The 19083-nt window shown below is 59.3% G+C and overlaps 1 protein-coding gene across 12 annotated transcripts; it reads left to right on the top strand.

Moving 5' to 3' along the window:
• The first annotated feature begins 1801 nt into the window (after positions 1–1801).
• On the top strand, positions 1802–18473 carry RASGRP2 (RAS guanyl releasing protein 2). Of its 12 annotated transcripts, XM_073351991.1 has the most exons (19): positions 1809–1891; positions 3304–3353; positions 4505–4615; positions 4707–4910; positions 6331–6433; positions 9254–9316; positions 9534–9665; positions 10183–10333; positions 10498–10671; positions 10876–10992; positions 11324–11605; positions 11876–11965; positions 12336–12458; positions 12925–13040; positions 13941–14082; positions 15153–15189; positions 15670–15828; positions 16659–16727; positions 16871–17504. In XM_073351991.1, the coding sequence occupies exons 4-18, from the start codon at positions 4838–4840 to the stop codon at positions 16715–16717; spliced, it is 1821 nt and encodes a 606-aa protein (XP_073208092.1). In that variant the 5' UTR covers positions 1809–1891; positions 3304–3353; positions 4505–4615; positions 4707–4837; the 3' UTR covers positions 16718–16727; positions 16871–17504. The 12 variants fall into 12 exon arrangements, 11 of the variants coding, with proteins under 11 accessions (XP_073208090.1, XP_073208092.1, XP_073208096.1 ...); XM_073351989.1 differs by lacking the exon at positions 3304–3353 and having other exon boundaries at positions 1802–1891; XM_073351995.1 differs by lacking the exon at positions 4505–4615.
• Positions 18474–19083: the final 610 nt, after the last annotated feature.

Below are 19083 nucleotides of genomic sequence, written 5' to 3'. Positions count from 1 at the left end.
TTGTACTCATGCTTTGCCAGCTCTCACACTCAGCTGGTTCTTGTGCATGTGCACACTCACACCCACTGAGCCAGTGCACGCAGAAAAACACACTTGTACACATGCTCTGCCAGCTCAAGCAGCATACGCCAGCAATTCCTGATGCGCACATAAGGGGATGCCAAAGAGCAAGGGAATAACTGTAGCAGCACCCCCACATGCCCTCTCGCTGCGAGGCTGGGACCCAAAGGGGTTTGGCCCCATTTGCAATGGGGAAACTCAGTGGTCAGCTTGCCCAATGTCTCACTGACCTCAGAAAGTAGAACCCAGGAGTCCTGGCTCCCAGCCCCTGCCCCTCTCTAACCACTAGACCCCACTCTCTTGCCGGAGCTGGGGATGGAACCCATTGTACGTAGTCCATCTTATCACCCTCCAGTCTCCTCTCCTGTACCGGAGCAAAGCCTGGGTCCCAACAAATGCCCCACTGCACAAATGGGGCTACAACCCCTTAGCAAGCACTGTGGCACTGCTCCCACCCCTTCCGGGGGGGGGGGGGGAAGCTCAGGACCTTAGGCCAGCCCTGCACACCCAGCAACGCACTGCAGTTGCACCTACTCTTCTAGGTCAGCGAGCGAGCAAGTTTTGACTCTTGGGGAGACATGTACTCAATCCAGAGGGGGGATGGGAAAGGGGTGGGGGAGGGTGTTCCCTGCCCTAGAGTTTAGGACTGTTTGCCAGCCACAGAAACGTGCATGGCGTTTCTGTTCAACCACAGACCACTTCCCCCCCCCCACTCAGGCTGCTCCACCCTGTCCGGCATGGTGCCCCAGCGAAGGGGCGGAGACTGTTCTCCATGGTTACTGATGGGCAGCTGGGTGCTAAAATGGGGTTCGGGGGCTGACAATCTGGGCCTGAAGGGGGGAGGGGTGGACGATGCTGCAGCTGGCTGGGCCGGAGGGGGAGAGGGTGACACTGACGCTCCTTGGGCTGGGGGTGGCGTGTGAGGCTGAGACCAGCTCGCCCCATCCCCCACCTGCTCAGCCCAGCACCCACAGCCACTGCCAGGGTCCCCATTCCCCGTCCTGTGGGGCTGGTTGCTATGATAACAGGCTATTGCTGGAGCTGGTTGCAGCGTCGGGCTCCCCCCACCCCATGAGTGGGCGTCAGGGTCTGGACTAACCCAGTGGCCCCTGCCCCCTCCCGGAACTGCCCAGCCTATGGCTGAGTAACATAGGGCCTAGCAACTCCCCCCCCCCCCGCTGTTTGCCCGCAGTGCGGGGGATGGGAGAGTTCCAGTCACCCCCCCTCCTTTGCTCTATTACCCCCCAATCGCCCCCCATATTAGCTCATGCACGTGAGACTAGGGGAGAAGCTGGGGGCCCCCAGAGATGCCCCTTCCCAGAGTAACTGGTGCTCACGGAACAGGCGGGGGCTGCTCCCCGCTTTGCTCTGAGCCCCCTCCCCAGTGGCGCTGGGTGAGGGCAGCGCCCCCGGCACAGGAGGGGTTAAGAATTCCGCAGTGGCACCTGCGGCCTGGGGCTCCCGGGGGGGGGGGGCGCGGGGTAGGACGGGGGGGGGTGGGGGCGAGTGGGGAAGAGGGCCGGGCGAGCAACCGTCGGTGTGAACGAAGGGTGCGTACGCCCCCCCCCGCCCGCGCCCCCTGCCCAGCCCAGCCCCCCCCATCGCCTGCTGCGCCCCCCCCGGCCCGGGGCGCCCCCCAGCTGCGGGGCAGGCGGCCCGGCCGGGGCGCTCCCTGCGCCGGGCGGAGCAGGCGGCGTTTGGACCCGCACGACCCTCCCGGAGCCGGCAGCAGGAGGAAGTCGGGGCGGGGGGGTGATAAGGAGACACAAGCCGCATTGTGCAGCCCGGCCGCGTTTGAATATCGCCCAGCGCAGGAGCAGAGCGGAGCCGGGTGAGCCGCGCGGGGGGGAGCCGGGGCTGCCCCTCTAGGGGGCGCCGGCCCCGGGGCGGGGGGCGGGACAGGGCCTGCCCCTCTAGGGGGCGCCGGCCCCGATCGGACCCAGGGCCCCAGGGAGCGAAAGTCACTCCCACCTGTGAGACGAGTGTACCGGGGCTCAAGCCCCTGTGTCTCTAGCCGGACGGCCCTGGTCACATCGATTTCCCCCCCCCCCATCCCCCTGCCCCATCACACCAACCCTCCTGCCCCCTTCATGCCACCCTTCCTGCCCGCTTCACCCATCACGCTGCCCCCCTCACACCAGCCTTGTCACCCTGCTCCCCCTGTCCCGTCACACCCCTGCCCACTCCCCCATCACACCACCCCCTCTCCTGCCCCTGGTGCCCTGGCTGGTGGGGGAAGGGACTGCACTTCCCTCCCCCCTCACACACGCAAGGGAGGCACATGGGGGTTCTCTGTGTATGTGTGTGGGGGGCTCTCCCTGCTGCCACACCCACTTTGGGGGTGGCTGAGCTGGCAGTGCCCTGGGTTATAACCCCCACTTAATTGGGAGGCTGGGTGGGGTTGGAAGGGTGGCGGGTGCACTTGGGGGCATAATGGATGGCTAATGGGGGGGCTCTAAAGGCAGTGATGGGGCAGGGAGCAGGTGCCTCAGAGCCATAGCTTAGTGGTCCTCACCTAAGAGCGGGGCCCACATCACTGGGGTGGGGTGACCCCCCACTGTATTGTGGCTAATAAAAGCTCAGAGGCCTGGCTGAGATAGGGGAAGACGATAAAAAGGGTCCTTGTCTCCCAGGCAGCTGGGACGGACAGCCCGGGGGGGTGCCAACAGGCTGTGCAATGATAGGGTTTCATTCTGGGTTCAGCATGGTTGTGTCTGTGCGCGCACAGTACACTATAGGCTAGGTGTGTGCACTGCAGTATAGTGCATGCAACATGGCCGGGTGTGTGTCTGTGCACACGCTGCACTATGGTCGAGGTGTGTGCAGTGCAGGATAGTGCATGCCGCCTGGCTGTACGTGTGTGTCTGTGTGTGCACGGTACACTATGCAGCAGGCGTGTGCAGTGTGTCTTGGCAAAGCTTTCTGCCGCACACCGTGTGCTACTGTCTGTGCGTGCAGTGCGACTGTGTGTTTATGCCGCATGCAGTGCGTGTGGTGGTGCGTGTTCACCCCAGAGGGTGACTGTGAGGCAACTGACATTTGGCAACACTATATTTTGATTGATGTTTTGCAACGTGGCTGGTGTGTATGTGAGAGACCTGCAGTTAGTAGGAGGTGCTGGGCAAACAAACAGCCAGATGGAAAAGAGGGACCGTCCCCCCAAATGGCTTCCGTTCAGTCCTCCCCACTCAGCTCGCTCACTGGTTGCTTCTATTCGTCTTCTAACTAACCATGAACAAAAAGCCGCCTAAAAATAACACCGCAAGAAATCCCAACCCTCAATTTACAGCGTGGTAAGTTGCACATACAAAAGCTTGTCTTAAAAGATTAATAATAATCTTGTCTTACTACAGAGCAATTACACAAAGGGATCCCTTGCCTGGTGCTGAAATGCAGCCACTTCTGGGGAGGTGCTGTTTATGCAGGGATTTACAACACAGATCTAAACCCATTCCCACTGGATCCCAGATACGGATGCCACCACAGCACCTTGCACACCAGGCCCCTGATCCTCCCCCACCCCCGATTGCTAATCCATCAGGAGCCGTTCCCTAGATTCCAGCTCCGCACACAGTGTGGCTCGAATTCCCGAGATGTGATCCCTTGTCTAAATTAATCTCTCAGCCTGAGTCATTGTGGCCGGATTCCTGGGTCCTTCATCTCTCTCCAAACATTCCTTTGCTCTGGATCTAACCCAATCCCCTGTTGTCATGTTTAACCCTCAGATACCTTTAACAGGGGGGATAGAGCCTGGGAACTTGCTTTCCACCTAGGATCACCCCCTCTTTACAGCCCCCCAACCAAAGAGCAGACAGCCCCCTGCCTCTCCTTACCCTCCAGGCGATGTTACTATGCAAAAGGCCACTTATAAATTCCATCCCGGTCCTTTAACAGCCAAAGGGCTCAGAATAGCTCAGCGGGCCTCAGCTGCGGGGGCTACTCCTTCGGGCTTTGTGCAAGGTCAGAAGGACTTGGGGCTGGGTTCCAGGACACCTGGGTTTTGTCCCCAGCTCTGGGTGGAGAGAAGCGTCCAGTGGGGTAGAGCAGGGGGGGCTGGGGAGCCAGGACTCCTGCTTTCTATTTCCCCACTCTGTGATCATGGGCTAATCTCTCTGCTGCAGGTTTTCCTGCTGGGATGTTGTGAGGCTGCACATGCTGTGTGTTTGTAGCGTCCAAGTGGGAGGCTGTAACTTAGAGGGGGAAGCCCCATGTCTCATTCCCCCCATCTCTGAGCCAGCCAGTCTCCCCACCCCAGAGCCAAATCGTAGTCTGTGCTCCCTAGAGGGGAAAGGCCCCGTGTCCCATACTTCTACACTCCCAGGGGCAAAGCAGGGCCCGTCTCTGACCCGAGCCAAAGGAGGAAGCCAGGATGGAGGAAACATTTTGCAACTTTACCCAAAATTCTCTAGCTGTTTTGTTTTGCAACAAACTCTCCCTCCCCCAGCGTTCACAGCGTTAGGGCGAAGGCGACAGAGACACCCTACCCTGGACGGCCTCCCTTGGCTGATCTCTGCAACTACCCCTCTGTGGCAGTGCTGATCCCAGTGAGCCTCAGGCAAGTGATCTCTGTAGAAACGGCTGCCCTGCCCCAGAAGCGGCTGCATCTTGGTAAGAGTTTATAACTCTAGCCCCATCTCCTCTTTCAGTGGCAGGTTCTCAGAAGGGATCCCTGATCTTAGGGGGCCGCTGATACATTGCCCCTGAGCCGGGCAGCACCTGTCTGCGGTGGGACCCCAGGCTGGCAGAGGGGGAGTTGGCCGGCACGGGGGGAGCAGAGATGAGCGAGACGCTGGACCTGGACAAGGGCTGTACGGTTGAGGAGCTGCTACAGGGCTGCATTGAGGCCTTTGGTAATGCAGTGGGGGAAGCTGTTATTTTGGAGCATGTGTGGGGAGAAGGGATTGTTGGTGCAGGTGACTGGTAAGAGGTGAGATGGGGTGTGAACCTGAGGAGGTGGCATATGGAGGGCTGGGGTTGCCCAAGGGGCTGGGGTCAGGCTGTGGCTTTGGGGTTTTCTTCAACCTATACGGTCACTTGTCCTGACCCCTAGAGGGCGCTCTGCTGCAGGGAGTGGGGCAGGGGCTCAGCAGGGGGTGTTCTCCCCTTGTAATCAGTGCTGACCCCAGTGCCCCAGTGAGGGACTAGGGGATGCTGTGCTGCAGGGAGCAGGGTCCGTAGGGGTTGCTGAGCGGGGGGGGGGGGGGGTCTCTGTGGCTACGTCCCCATGGTGAGCGCCAGCCATGCAGCAAGTCTTGGAGCCTGGGCAACAGCTGCAGGGTCCTGGGGCTCGTGCCTCGGAGCTAAGAATAGCTGTATAGACACTATGACCTGGGCTGGAGATCCCCGCCCCCAGGCTTCACAGCCCCAGCCGTGATGTCCACACAGTGATGTCTGCCCAGCAATGTCTGCAAGTCTGCAACCCGGGCTCTGAGCCTCGCTGCCAAAGGTTGTGCAGACGTACCCTGAGTGCTTTGCAGGGGTTAACAGGGGGTGCTGAGCTGGCGAGGGGATCACTGGGGTCTCTGGGTTGGGGAGTCAGTAGGGGTCTCTGAGCGAGTTGGGTTGTAGGGGGTCTTTGTGTGGGTGGGGTGAAGGGTTGTGGGGGATCTCTGACTGGGGTGGAAGATCTCTGAGCAGAGTGGGGGATTGTGGGGGTTTCTGAGCAGGGCAGGGTCTCTGAGTGGGGTGGGGAGTCTCTGAGCGGGGGGGTTTGTGGAGGGAGCTTCTGAGCGAGGTAGGGGGTGTCTGAGCAGGCTGAGAGTCTGTAGGGGTCTCTGAACAGGGTGGGGAGCTGTAGGGGGGTGTCTGAGTAGTGTGGGGGGTTCTGAGCGGGGTATGGGGTTGTGGGAGGTCTCTGAGCGGGGTGGGGGGTTGCGGGATCTCTGAGTAGGGTGGGAAGTTGCGGGGGCGTGTCTCTGAGTAATGGGGTGGGTCTGAGTGGGGTGGGGGGTTGTGTGGGGTCTCTGAGTAGTGGGGGGGGTCTGATCAGGGTGGGGGGTTGCGGGAGGTCTCTGAGTGGGGTGGGAAGTTGTGGGGGTATCTCTTAGGGGATGGGGGGTTGTGGGATCTCTGAGCAGCGTGGGGGTTTGCGGGGGGGTCTGAGTAATGGGGTGGGTCTGAGCGGTGTTGCAGGGGGGTGTCTCTGAGTAGTGAGGGGTCTGAGCAGGGTGGGGCTTTGCAGAATCACTGAGCGGGGTGGGAGGTTATGGGGGGAGATCTCGGGGGTGGGGGGTTGTGGGATCTCTGAGCAGGGCCTACTCTCTCTTGCAGATGATGAGGGGAAGGTGCGGGACCCCCAACTGGTGCGAATGTTCCTGATGATGCATCCTTGGTACATCCCCTCCTCCCACCTGGCCGCCAAGCTGCTGCGCATATATCCTTGTGAGCCCTCTGCCCCCCTTCTTGCAGCTCCTTCCCTCCTGCCCTCATTCACCCCACCAACCTGCCTTGGGGCACCCTACTGCCCCCCTTTCCCTCCTGGGCACCCCCTCCCTTCACAATGCACATATCCCTGGACAGAGCTGGCTTATTCTGCTAGCTGGCTGTCTCCCTGGGCTGGGGCTCACCATGGGACCCCTGCAGCACCAGGGCAGTCCACATACATCTCAGACCAACAGGGTGGAATTGGTTGTGCATGGGAAAGCGGAAGGCAATCTGGGTGAAAGTGACCCTGAAATTACACCATTTCATGACTCTAAGGAAAGGAAGGAGTGGGGGCAGCAGAATCAGGACAATGGGCTTCCGAAAAAAACAGACTTCAACAGATCAGAGAACTGGGAGCTAAGGTCCCGGGGGAAGCAAATCGAAGGAGAAAAGAACTGGAAGTTTCTCAGCTAAACAGTGTTAAAGGCACAACAGCAAACTAGCCAGGTGCGAAGGGAAGACAGGAAAAGGCCGAGGTGGCTCCCTCTGGAGCTCTTTAACAATCTTAAAAGTAAGGAAGAATCCCTTAATAAGTGGAAATGTGGACAGGTTGTCAAGGAGGAGCACAGAAGAATTGCACCAGCAGGTAGGGGCAAAATCCGAGAGGCTAAGGCGCAAAATGAGTTACAGAAAGGCAGTCGGAAGAGGTTCTTTAAATACCTTGGGAGCAAGAGAAAGATGAAGGAAAGTGCAGGTCCGCTACTTCCTGAGGAAGGCAAGCTAATTGATGGCATCAAGAAAGCTGGGGGGATTAATGCCTATTTTGCTTCAGTCTTCACTAAAACGGTTAATGGTGACAGCTACTCAGCACAATGAATATTAACAACAAGGGGGAGGAACGCAGGCCAGAGAAGTTAAAGAGTATTTAGAGGAGTTCGACCTATTCAGGTTGGCAGGGACTGGTGCAATTCACCCGCCGATACTTAAGGAAGAAGCTGAAGCAATCTGGGAGCCGTTAGCGATTGTCTTTGAGAAATGGAAGACGGGTGAGGTCCCCGGGGACTGGAAAAGGGCAGCACCTGTCTCTAAACAGGGGAAACTAAGAGGACCCCAAGGATTATAGACCAGGCAGCCTAACTTCCATACCTGCAAGATACTGGAACAAATTATTGAACAATCAGTTTGTAAGTCCCTGGAGGATAATAGGGTTATAAGGAATAACCAGCATGGGTTTGTCAATAGCAAATCCTGCCAAACCAGCCTAATATCCTTCTTTGACAGGGTCACTGGCCTAATGTCTGGGGGGAAGCAGGAGACAGATAGATCTTGATTTTAGTAAAAAGAACTGGAGGACTTGTGGCACCTTAGAGACTAACAAATTTATTTGAGCATAAGCTTTCGTGAGCTACAAACCCGGTCCCCCATTCTCATAAGCAGACTAGGGAAATATTATCAAGATGAAATTGCTATAAGATGGGTGCAGAACTGGTTGAAAGCTGCTCTTTGAGGACAGTCTATCAATGGTTCTCCATCAAAATGGGAGGATGTATCGAGTGGGGTCCCAGAGGGGTTAGTCCTGGGTCTGGGGCTAGTCAATATTTTCATTAATGACTTGGATGATGCAGTGCGCAGAGTAGGCTTATAAAAATGGTGGATGACACTAAGCTGTGGGTGTTGTGAGCACTTTGGAGGACAGGATTAGAATTCAGAATGACCTTGAGAAATTGGAGAATTGGTCTGCACACAACAAGATAAAATTCAGTAAAGACTAGTGCAAAGGACTGCACTGAGGAAGGAGAAATCACAAAACGGGGAAAGACTGGCTAGGTGACAGTCCTCTTGAAAAGGATCTAGGGGTTGGCTCATCAAGGGAATCCGAGCCAACAGTGTGATGATGTTGTGGAAAAGCCTGTTATTGTCTGGGCTGTGTTAACGGGAGAGGCGTATGTAAGACACGGGAGATGTTACTCGGCACTGGGGAAGCCTCATCTGGAGTACAGCATCCAGGTTTGGGTGCCAGGCTTTAGGAGAGCTGTGGAGAAACTGGAGAGCGTCAAGAGGAGAGCAACAAAAATGATAAATGGTCTAAAAACCTGCCCTGGGAGGAAAGGCTAAAAAGCTGGGCATCTTTAGGCTTGAGAAAAGAGGGGGACACCTGCTAAGAGTCTTCCAATATCTTCAGGCCTGTTCTGAAGAGGATGGTGGTCAGCTGTTCTCCGCGTCCACTGGAGGTAGGACCAGATGTCATGGGCTTAATCTGCAGCAAGGGAGAAGTAGGTTAGATTTTAGGAAATGCTTTCTCAGGCTACAGAGTAACGGCCGTGTTAGTCTGTATTCGCAAAAAGAAAAGGAGTACTTGTGGCATCTTAGAGACTAACCAATTTATATGAGCATAAGCTTTCGTGAGCCACAGCTCACTTCATCGGATGCATACTGTATGCATCCGATGAAGTGAGCTGTGGCTCACGAAAACTTATGCTCAAATAAATTGGTTAGTCTCTAAGGTGCCACAAGTACTCCTTTTCTTTTTTCTCAGGCTAGTTAAGCTCTGGTTGCGGACTCCCCATCACTGGAGGTGGTAAGAACAGGTGGGACAAACACCTGTCAGGGATGGTCTGGGTTTGCTTGGTTCTGCCTCAGCGCGGGGGGCTGGACTCAGTGACCTCCAGAGGTCCCTTCCATCCCCGCATTGCTGTGATTCTAGAACGCTGACTCCTCCCAGCCTGGTCCAAGGGCCCCAAATCCATGGCCCAGCTCCTCCGCCTTTCTCCCCACTCCCCCAGTCTCCAGTGCCTGCAATGTGGAATTCGCCTTAACTCTGCCCTTGCACCTACCAAGAGTCTCGTAGCTCAGAAAGCAGCTCCCTGCAGGTGAAAACCTGCCACCTGGTGAGGTGAGTCCGGAGGAGCCCCACATTTCAGGGCAGCATCCTCAAACCTCGGGGCAGAGCTGTCCCCAGTGCAGCATTCAGGGGCACAGTGCTGCAGGGGGCTCAATATAGGACATCTTTCCAGCGGGTGAGGGATCCCTGAGTAAACTGCCTCTGTTCCCCACCCCAGAGGTGGCTGTGTTCCGGGTGTTGGCTGTCGTTACCCCTTCCCCCTCCCCAGGTACTGGATCTCGGCATTCCCGGCAGAGTTTGATTTGAACCCGGAGCTAGCAGAGCAGATCAAGGAGCTAAAGGAGGTTCTGGGCCGTGAGGGGAACCGGCGCCACAGCAACCTCATCGACATTGAGAATGTGTATGTGGTGGGGGCGGAAGCATGGGGGGTGGGGGAGGTGGTGGGGAGCTGGGGGAATGGGAGGGTCAGGGGTGAGGGTGAGGTGTCCCAGAGCAGCTGTGTGAGAGCAGGGGGCCTGCATGGGCTGAGGAGGACTGAGGAGCGGGTCTGAGCGAGGGCACAAGCGTGAGCACAGGGGTGTTCCTGTGTCTGTGAGTGTGCATGGTGCAGGTGTGTGTGGGAGTGCATGGGGTATGTTTGTGTGGGCATGAGCGGGACATGCACATGGGAGTGCCCAGGACGTGTGTGTACACGTGGAGTGTGTGGGAGTGCATGAGGTGTGGGGGGGGGGAGTGTACGAGGCATGTGTTTGCACATGGCCTGTGTGTGCGCGCATGGGACGTGTGTGCACGGGGCGTGGGAGCACGCAGGAGTCTCTGGGCTGTGCATGCGGGTGCAGGAAGAATGTGTGCCAGCGGTTTGGTTGCAAAGACTGGCTTGGCTCTGACATCCCCCCCTTGACTGTGCCCCCCCCCAGCCCTACTTACAAGTGGAAGCGCCAAGTGACCCAGCGCAACCCGGTGGCCCCGAAGAAACGCAAGATGTCGCTGCTCTTTGACCACCTGGAGTCCTCCGAGCTGGCAGAGCATCTCACCTACCTGGAGTACCGCTCCTTCTGCAAGATCCTGGTGCGGGGCGGAGACCCTGCGGCTGCCATGGGGCTGGGGAGGCTGCTTGGGGGTGGAGGGCTGCTTTGGGAATGACCTTTCCTCCCCCCATGGGGCAGGCACTGTCCCACCCCCTATGTTCCCCCCTCCCATGGGGCGGCACTGACGCTCTGTTTCCATCCCAGTTCCAGGACTATCACAGCTTCGTCATGCACGGCTGCACTGTGGACAACCCCATCCTGGAGCGGTTCATCACCCTTTTCAACAGCGTCTCACAGTGGGTGCAGCTCATGGTGCTGAGCAAGCCGACCGCCCAGCAGCGGGCACAGGTCATCACCCGCTTCATCCTGGTGGCACAGGTGAGGGGCCCCTCAATCCCGGCCCGCAGCCCCCCTGCTGGCCCATTGTAGTCTGAGCCCCAGCTGGGCTCCAGGTGTGAATGTTCCCCCCCCACCCCCCCGGGCCCCACTCCTCCATCCTTGGAACTAATCCAACCCCTCTCTCCCCCATGGATCTCCACTGTCTCTCGGCTGGATCCCCCCTCCGTCCGGACATCCCTGCAGAGGCTCCTGCAGCTGCAGAATTTCAACACGCTGATGGCCGTGGTGGGGGGGCTGAGTCACAGCTCCATCTCCCGCCTCAAAGAGACCCACAGCCACGTCAGCTCCGAGACCACCAAGGTACAGGGCGCAGGGCCGGGGGGAAGTGGGATACTCAAGGGGCTGGGGCAATGCTGGAGGGTGGGATGACAATCTGGTGGTTGGGGTTGGGGTCTCGAGGGGCCTGGGGCAGTGGTGGGGGGTTAGGGTGGGCTTGAGGGGTTGAGGTCTGGGGAAGTGTTGAGGGGTTGGGGGAGCTCTGGGGCGAGGTCGGGGTCTGGGGCGGTGTTGGGGGAGCTCTGGGGCGAGGCTGGGGTCTGGGGCGGTGTTGGGAGGTTGGGAGAGCACTGGGGCGAGGCTGGGGGCTTGCTCTGGGCCCAGCCCCTGACCCCTCCCCCCCCATCCCTCCCAGCTGTGGGAGTCCATGACGGAGCTGGTGACCTCGTTGGGGAACTACAGCCGCTACCGGCGCCGCCTGGCCGAGTGCGTCGGCTTTCGCTTCCCCATCCTGGGCGTGCACCTCAAGGATCTGGTGGCCGTGCACGTGGCGCTGCCCGACTGGCTGGACCGGGCCCGCACCCGCGTCAACGGCACCAAGATGCAGCAGCTCTTCGGGATCCTCAACGAGCTGGTGCTGGTGCAGAGCATCAAACCACCCTTCGAGGCCAACATGGACCTCATCAACCTGCTCACGGTGAGACCCCACCCCTGGACCTCTCACTGCACCCCCTTGTACTCCCCCAGCACCCCACCCCTGAACCTCACTGCACCCCGTGGCATCCCAACTCCTGGAGCCCCCCCTGCACCCCTCATTACATCCCAACCCCCACTGCACTCCCCCCCCCCCCCCATATCTCCCTGCACCCTAGACCATCAAACTGCTCTCTGAGGCCAACGCCAACCTTGTCAGCCAGCTCCTGGTGAATCCCCCACCCCTGCTGTCTGATGGGCTGTGCCCCCCCAGGTGTCGCTGGATCAGTACCAGACGGAGGAGGAGATCTACCAGCTGTCGCTGCAGAGAGAGCCCCGTGGCAAGTCGGCCGTGAGTGCGTGTGTGAGTGCACGATGCTGTGTGACCTGTGCCCCGTCCCCTGCCCCCGGGCCATGACCCCTCTGTTGCCCCCTGTGGGGAATGGGGGGGAGCAGCAGGCCATGGCGTCTCTGTCCCATCTGGTCCCAGGAGCTGGTTCTCAGGCGCATTCGCAGCTGCCTTCCGCTCTGCTCCCTGGGGGCTGAGCTTCCTGTCCAGAGAGAGGGGGCTGCCGGGTCCCACACGTTCACTAACACCCCTCCAGCTCCAGCCCCTGAAGCCGCAGCATTGGGCGAGGGATTCCGGTTTGAACAGCCCCTGCACTCCACCCCAGAGGTGGTTGCATCTCAGCGCTGGCCAAGGGATCACTCAGAGGATGTCTCTGTCCATCCAGCCGTCCAGCCCCACCTCCTGTTCCCCCCCAAGCCGACCGGCTGACATAGACGAGTGGGCCTTGGCTGTGAAACCCAAACCGGACCAGACGCTGGTGCGGACACACATTGAGAAGATGGTGGAGGTGAGAGTGGGGGCCTTGGACACCATGGTCTGCGTTTCTGTTGGCGCTCTGAGACTGTGTGTCAGGCCAGGGTACCTTGAGCTGACGCCCTCCTCCAGTCCCTGCTACCCCCTGCGGTCCACGTGGTTGGAGGGGCCTCTGGGGCTGCATAGGGGGTGGCGTACCCCCAGGGATGACCCTCCCTCCGCTCTCTGCTGCCCCCTGCAGGCCACGTGGGGACGTGGAGGGGGTTCTGGGGCCAGTGGCCTGTTAACAGTGACATTGTTAACAGTGGGGGCTGGAAGCCAGCCCCCTTACCCCTGCCCACCCGCCCCCGAGCTGCGGCCCGGAGCAAAGCCCCGGGGGCGGAGCAGACAGCCGGGAGACCGGGGGGTGCTAGTAGCCCCCCGTCCCGCCCCCGGTTCCTGTGCCGCGGGCGGCGTATCGCCGAGCTGACTCTCCCGCCGCTCTCTGCTGCCCCCTGCAGTCCGTGTTCCGGAATTTCGACGTGGACGGAGACGGCCACATCTCCCAGGAGGAGTTCAAAATCATCCGCAACAACTTCCCCTACCTGTGCAAATTTGGGGACCTGGATGAGAACCAGTGAGTGCCCAGGAAGGGGGGACCCCGCGGGCCCCGCACACCAGAAGGAGGGGTGAGGTACTGGGGCCAGGCCTCCGCCTAGAAGTCTCATCCCCTGTAATGCTTTCTTCTTTGTTGGAACTTGGGAGTCCTGACTCCCAGCCCCCCAACTCTACCCCCCTGGTCCCCACTCCCCACCCACAGCCTGGCACAGACCCGGGTGCCCTGACTCCCAGCCCTCCAGCTCTACCCCTCTGGCCCCCACTCCCCACCCACAGCCTGGCACAGACCCGGGTGCCCTGACTCCCAGCCCCCCAGCTCTACCCCCCCGGCCCCCACTCCCCACCCACAGCCTGGCACAGCCCCGGGTGCCCTGACTCCCAATCTCCCAGCTCTACTCCCCTGGCTTCCACTCCCTGCCCAGAGCCTGGCACAGACCCCAGGTGCCCTGACTCCCAGTCCCCAGCTCTACCTCGCTGGCCCCCACTCGCCACCCACAGCCTGGCACAGATCCGGGTGCCTTGACTCCCAACCCCCTACTGTACCCCCCGGCCCCCAGTCCCTGCCCAGAGCCTAGCACAGACCCAGGCGTCCTGACTCCTAACCCCCCAGCTCTACCCTTCTGGCCCCCACTCCCTGCCCACAGCCTAGCACAGACCCAGGTGCCCTGACTCCCAACCCCCCAGCTCTACTCCCCTGGCTCTCACTCCCTGCCCAGAGCCTGGCACAGACCCCAGATGCCCTGACTCCCAGTCCCCAGCTCTACCCCGCTGGCCCCCATTCCCCACCCAGAGCCTAGCACAGACCTGGATGACCTGACACCCAGTCCCCCTGCTCTAACGCCTTGGTCCCCACTCCCCGCCCAGAGCCGGGCGCAGACCTGGGCGCCCTGTCTCCCAACCTGATACTTTGTGCCCCTAGGGATGGCTGCATCAGCAGAGAGGAGATGATCTCGTACTTCATGAAGTCCAGCGCTGTGGTGGATGGGAAGATGGGCTTCATCCACAGCTTCCAGGAGACCACCTTCCTGCACCCCGTGTCCTGCCGTCACTGCAAGAGCCTGGTGAGCCATTGCTGGCCCCTGGGAGGGTGGAGGAGGCTGGTTGCTCTGGGGGCTGCCCTCTGTGGGCCCCCCTGTGAGAACACAGGACCCACAAACAGCCACCCTCCATAGACTAGGGGGCTTGTTCCACAGGGGTGCCCCCTTTTCCCTTTCCCCCATAATGACTGGGGGGTCGATTCCACGAGGGAAAATCATGCCTCACTAGTGCGGCCACAGAGAGGGCCAAGGGGGGTTAGATCCCTGGGGCAGGGGCAGGGGAGATGACTGAAGAGACGCAGAAGCACACAACAGCTAGCCTAGGCCTAGTTATCCCAGGACAACCCCTTCACCCAGAGAGGGCCCAGTTAGACTGGGGTAAAGGGGCTTCACTCTTCTCAGAGGATGAGTTCTATGGGAGGGAAGGCACCTTTATCCTGGGATAACTATGCAAGGGATCCTTGTGTAAGCAGTCCCCGTTCCCCCACAGAGGCAGCTGCAACTTAGTGCTGGGTGAGGGGTAGCAGTATAAACAGTCCCCACCTCAGGCCGGCTGCATCTCAGTGCTCATTGAGGGATCCCTGTATAAACAGCCCACATACCCCACCCCAGGACTAGCTGCATCTCAGCACCTGGTGAGGGAATCCCTGTAGACCCAGCTCCTGTGTCCCACCCCAGAGGCAGCTGCGACTTAGTGCTGGGTGAGGGATAGCGGTATAAACAGCCCCCACCTCCTACCCCAGAGTCAGCTGCATCACAGCAGGGATAGGTGTCCCAGTGTCAGCTTGTCCCCCTCACCAGCACTGGTCGATTCTCGGATTGTCCGTTCTGTGGGAGATCCTGAGATCCACTTGGAACTGGGACAGAAAGTTGAAATGTTGTGAAATTAGCTCATTTCAACTGTTGCGATTCGACTGCTGTAGTAAAAAGAAAAGGAGGACTTGTGGCACCTTAGAGACTAACCAATTTATTTGAGCATAAGCTTTCGTGAGCTACAGCTCACTTCATTGGATGCATAAAGTGGAACTGAGCATGTGCCCCCATCCTCCCCTCATCACCTCGCTGACCCCATCCCCTTGCATCTTTTTCCCCAGATACTGGGAATCTACAAACAGGGGTTCAAGTGCCGCTGTGAGTATGTGGGGGGGAGGGGGTTGCCTGGGGAAATGATGAGTGGTTGGGGGGAAGCTGGTGCTGCACTGGGGGAGAGAGGCTGTGGGTGGCTGTATTCTGGAGATAGGGGTGCATTGGAGGTATATAGGGAAGCGTGGGGCCATGGGGGTTGAGCTGTGGGGGAGCTGGGCGTGCTTTGCAGAAGATGGAGGGGTGCATTGGGGTCACTGGGTCATGAACTGGGGAGCTGGGCTGTGGGGGTGCACCAGGGGAGCTGGGGGATGAATTGAGAGCTGGGGGTGCACCAGGGGAGCTGGGGGATGAATTGAGAGCTGGGGTGCACCTGGGGAGCTGGGAGTGCAGGGAAAATTGGGGAGCTGGAGCCATAGAGGTGTGTGAGGGACCTGGGCTGCATTAGGGGAGGTGTGGGGCCATGGGGGGTTGCACGAAGGGGAGCTGCAGGGCCCACCTCCCCCAACCTCCCTTGTTGCCCCCCAGGCTGCGGCGTGAACTGCCACAGGCAGTGCCGGGAACATCTCTCCTTGGAGTGCCGCAAACGGACCAAGAGTTTCAGCCTGGCCAGCCCTGCCCACATCCCCACCCGCTCCTTCAGCTTCTCACTGCCCCGCTCAGCCTGCAGATCCCCACGCCACACAGGTATGGCCACCGGGGGCAGCCCCACCCCACCTAGCCCAGAGCCGAGGGCCCACCCCAACCCCTCCAGCACTCCCCGACCAGAGCTGGGAGAGAACCCAGGAGACCTGACGCTAGCCCCTCCCCCACTCTCCCCATGGCCCCAGTGTTGTGCCGGAAGCCAGCTTGCAAGCCCGATAACAACACCTCCATGCGATTTCCTGACCCCACCGAGGAGGCCTCCCTGCTGGCCCATAATACTGCACCATGCTGTTTCCTGTTTGTGTCGCTGCAGATGGTGCGGGATGGTGCTCTGAGCCCTGGCAGCTATTCTGAGACACCCCCATCCTGGGCCCCCGGTAACCAACACATTGTGTTATCCCAGCCTGCTTCCGCACAGGCTTCCTGTCTACACAGCCCCCGCATCCCACCCCAGAGGCAGCTGCATCTCAGCGCTGGGTGAGGGACAGCAGTATAAACAGCCCTCACCCCAGGGCCAGCTGCATCTCAGTGCCAGGTCAGGGATCCCTGTATAAACAGCCTCTGTGCCCCACCTCAGAGGCAGCTGCATCTTAATGCTGGATGAGGGACCGCAGTATAAACAGCTCCCGTGCCCCACCCCCACCCCCCAGGGCTGGCCACATCTCAGCGCCAGGGGAGGGATCCCTGTACAAACAGCCCCCCACCCCCCAGAGGAGGCTGCATCTCAGTGGAGAGGAGGGGTCTGTGCTTGTCAAAGTGCATTGTGAGTACTGGCCATGATGAATCCTAGCTGAGTGGCTCCCCCGTGGGGTGGCAGTGTGGGCTGCTCCGTTGGGGTTTGCAGCTACAAGGAGCTATGTGTGTCTCTGCAGAGATCCGGGAGGAGGAGGTCCAGGATGTGGAGGATGGGGTTTTCGACATCCATTTATAAAGACAAACACGTAAGAGCTGTGGGGAAGGGAAGGGGGCCGAGTGGGTAGAGCAGGGGTGGGGGCAGGGCTTGAGGGTTTTGTTTTGGGCTGTGAGAGGGGAGTGGGCTGTAGTAGTTAGAGCTAGTCTGACCCCTCTACTCTCTGTGTTTTAGGGTCTGCTCTTCCTCCCACTCCTCCCAAGCTGGGATCTCTGGTCCCCACAAATCTGCCAGCTGACTTCCCGGCTCCCCCACTGTGGGGTGACACAGAGAAGAGGCGAAGGGAGAAAGCATGGGCCAAGGGGGAGAGACAGCCCTTCCAGTGGGTGCAGAAGCTGCTTTGGGGGCAGTTGGATAGATCCTTTACTGGTTGAGGGGACGGGGAGGTGGCTGCATGTCAGGGCTCCTGGGTTCTATTAATGGGGGATGAAGACATGAGTTAACGTGGGGATGGGTTGTGAAATTAGTAAGATCTCGCCTGACATCCCCCAAACACATCCTTATGCGCTCCAGCATCCGGTTCCAGTGTGGGGCCATGGGGAGCGGGCGGGGGGACTTCCCCTACTCTGGTAGGAGCTGCCTGGGGTATCCCGCCTGCCCTGCAGGAAGAGGAGGTTGCCTGGGGGCTGATGCATGTGGCCGATGATGGAGCGGGAGTGCAGGGGGTTGGTGTGGGAGCAGGAGGGTGGGGCGTGGGTCCCAGTCAGGACACCCCCCTTCCCCTGTGATCCCGGCTGTACAGATTCCTTGCTGTGTATATTTGTACCTAACAACAGGATCAGAGGTGTAATAAATATAATAAAACCAATGGTCCCAGTTCCCATCTGTCCCCCACTTGGGTCCATCTGTCCATCTCACAGCCCCTCCCCCAGCTCATGCTGGGAGCCCCCTGCTGACCCCAGCCCCATCTTCTTGTCTTTCCCGCCCCCTGCATATCCTGGCCTTCTGGAGCTGAGGGATGGCTAGGAGGGGAATGGGGTCTAGTGGTTAGAGGGTGGGGCTGGGGGTCAGGACTCCTAGGTTCTATTCCCAGTAGCGGGAGGGGAGTGGGGTCTAATGACTAGAGGGTGGGGAGGGCTGGGGTTCAGGACTCCTGGGTTCTATTTCCAGATGTGGGAAGGAGGAACGAGACTGTGTTCCTGTCACTCTCTGCTGGAAGGAAGGAGGCCTGGTCAGTGGAGCTGTGTGTCCCCGCTGCCCCCTGCCAGCGGGGTGAGCCCTGCTGTGTGTAAGTGCGAGAGCGGGAGCATTCTCCCCTCCAGCTCCTGTTCCCAGACGCCTGCCCCTCTACCATGCCTGGTTATTTGTGTCGCAGTGACACGGGAAGAGGAAATCGCTCTGATAAATACGTCAATAACAGCCCGATCATCCTGGCTGAATCCGCCCCGGAGTCAGCCCATTCCGCGCCAGCCAGCTAGTGCTTCACCCAAGAGACAGACATTTCTGTCATGCCCCAGCCCAGCCTCAGAGAAATGGCTAGTGGGGTGCTGAACAAAGGAGATACAGCTGCCTCGGGGGCGGGGGGCTGTTTATATAGGGATTCCCCTCTTGGTGCTGAGATGCAGCTGCCTCTGGGGTGGAGCCCAGGGGCTGTTTATGCAGGGATCCCTCTCCTGGTGCTGAGATGCAGCTGCCTCTGGGGTGGGGCATCTCTTTATACAGAGCCCAGACACCAGAATACAGGTGGGGGGGAGCAAATCTGTTGCATGATTATATATTTTTTTTCCTTAATGTTGCTTGTCAAATCATACGTGAGACAGAATAAATAAATAAATAAACCACTATTGATTTTGCCCGGGTGACAGATTATATTTATCATTCTGTATTGCACATGTCACAGCTGCTGTCATACTGGCCTCAAATTAGGAGCTGGGCTTTAATATGCTGCCACAACCCCCTGCCCCACCCCCCACAACCCAGACATGTTAGACACATTTCCCCCCTCCCTCCTGTCTGACACAGACAAGGTTAATGGAACAATCTGGTCTCTGCAAATAGATTTTTTCCCCTTTATCTATATATTTATTTCCAGGGGCGTGTGCCTGGCTTGGGAGCAAATCAGACTGGCATCCCTGGCCCTGGCACCTGCCCAGGACTTGAGGGTTCAAACCGCAGCTTTGCAGGGAGGGGGGGTTGCCCCAGGAATTGTAATGCCTAGGGCAGGTTAGACCATCAGTTTTAGTTCTCTGCAAAAGCCAGCACCCATTGCAGCACTGTGCCCTCCAGCACCGCGCTGAGGCCCTGGGGTCAGCACGGGCTGCGAGGGGAGAGTGCCCCCAACAGGGGGTCAGCATGGGCTGTGAGGGGAGAGTGCCCTATCAGGGCCCCCACCCTGCTCCCTGCCGCACAGTCCTTGCTGGCACGGCAGGGCATGTCTTTCTGCTGCA

This window comes from Lepidochelys kempii, chromosome 7 (assembly GCF_965140265.1).
Source record: "Lepidochelys kempii isolate rLepKem1 chromosome 7, rLepKem1.hap2, whole genome shotgun sequence".
NCBI lineage: Eukaryota > Metazoa > Chordata > Testudines > Cheloniidae > Lepidochelys > Lepidochelys kempii.
This window is presented reverse-complemented; position numbering and strand designations above follow the sequence as displayed.

Bases quoted from the DNA above. Each gene is read 5' to 3' on its own strand.
- RASGRP2 (XM_073351989.1), top strand. From the start codon at position 4,838: ATGAGCGAGACGCTGGACCTGGACAAGGGCTGTACGGTTGAGGAGCTG. The intron at 9,666-10,182 runs GTATGTGGTGGG...GCCCCCCCCCAG, and splicing joins CTCATCGACATTGAGAATGT to CCCTACTTACAAGTGGAAGC. The intron at 14,083-15,152 runs GTGAGCCATTGC...CTTTTTCCCCAG, and splicing joins GCCGTCACTGCAAGAGCCTG to ATACTGGGAATCTACAAACA.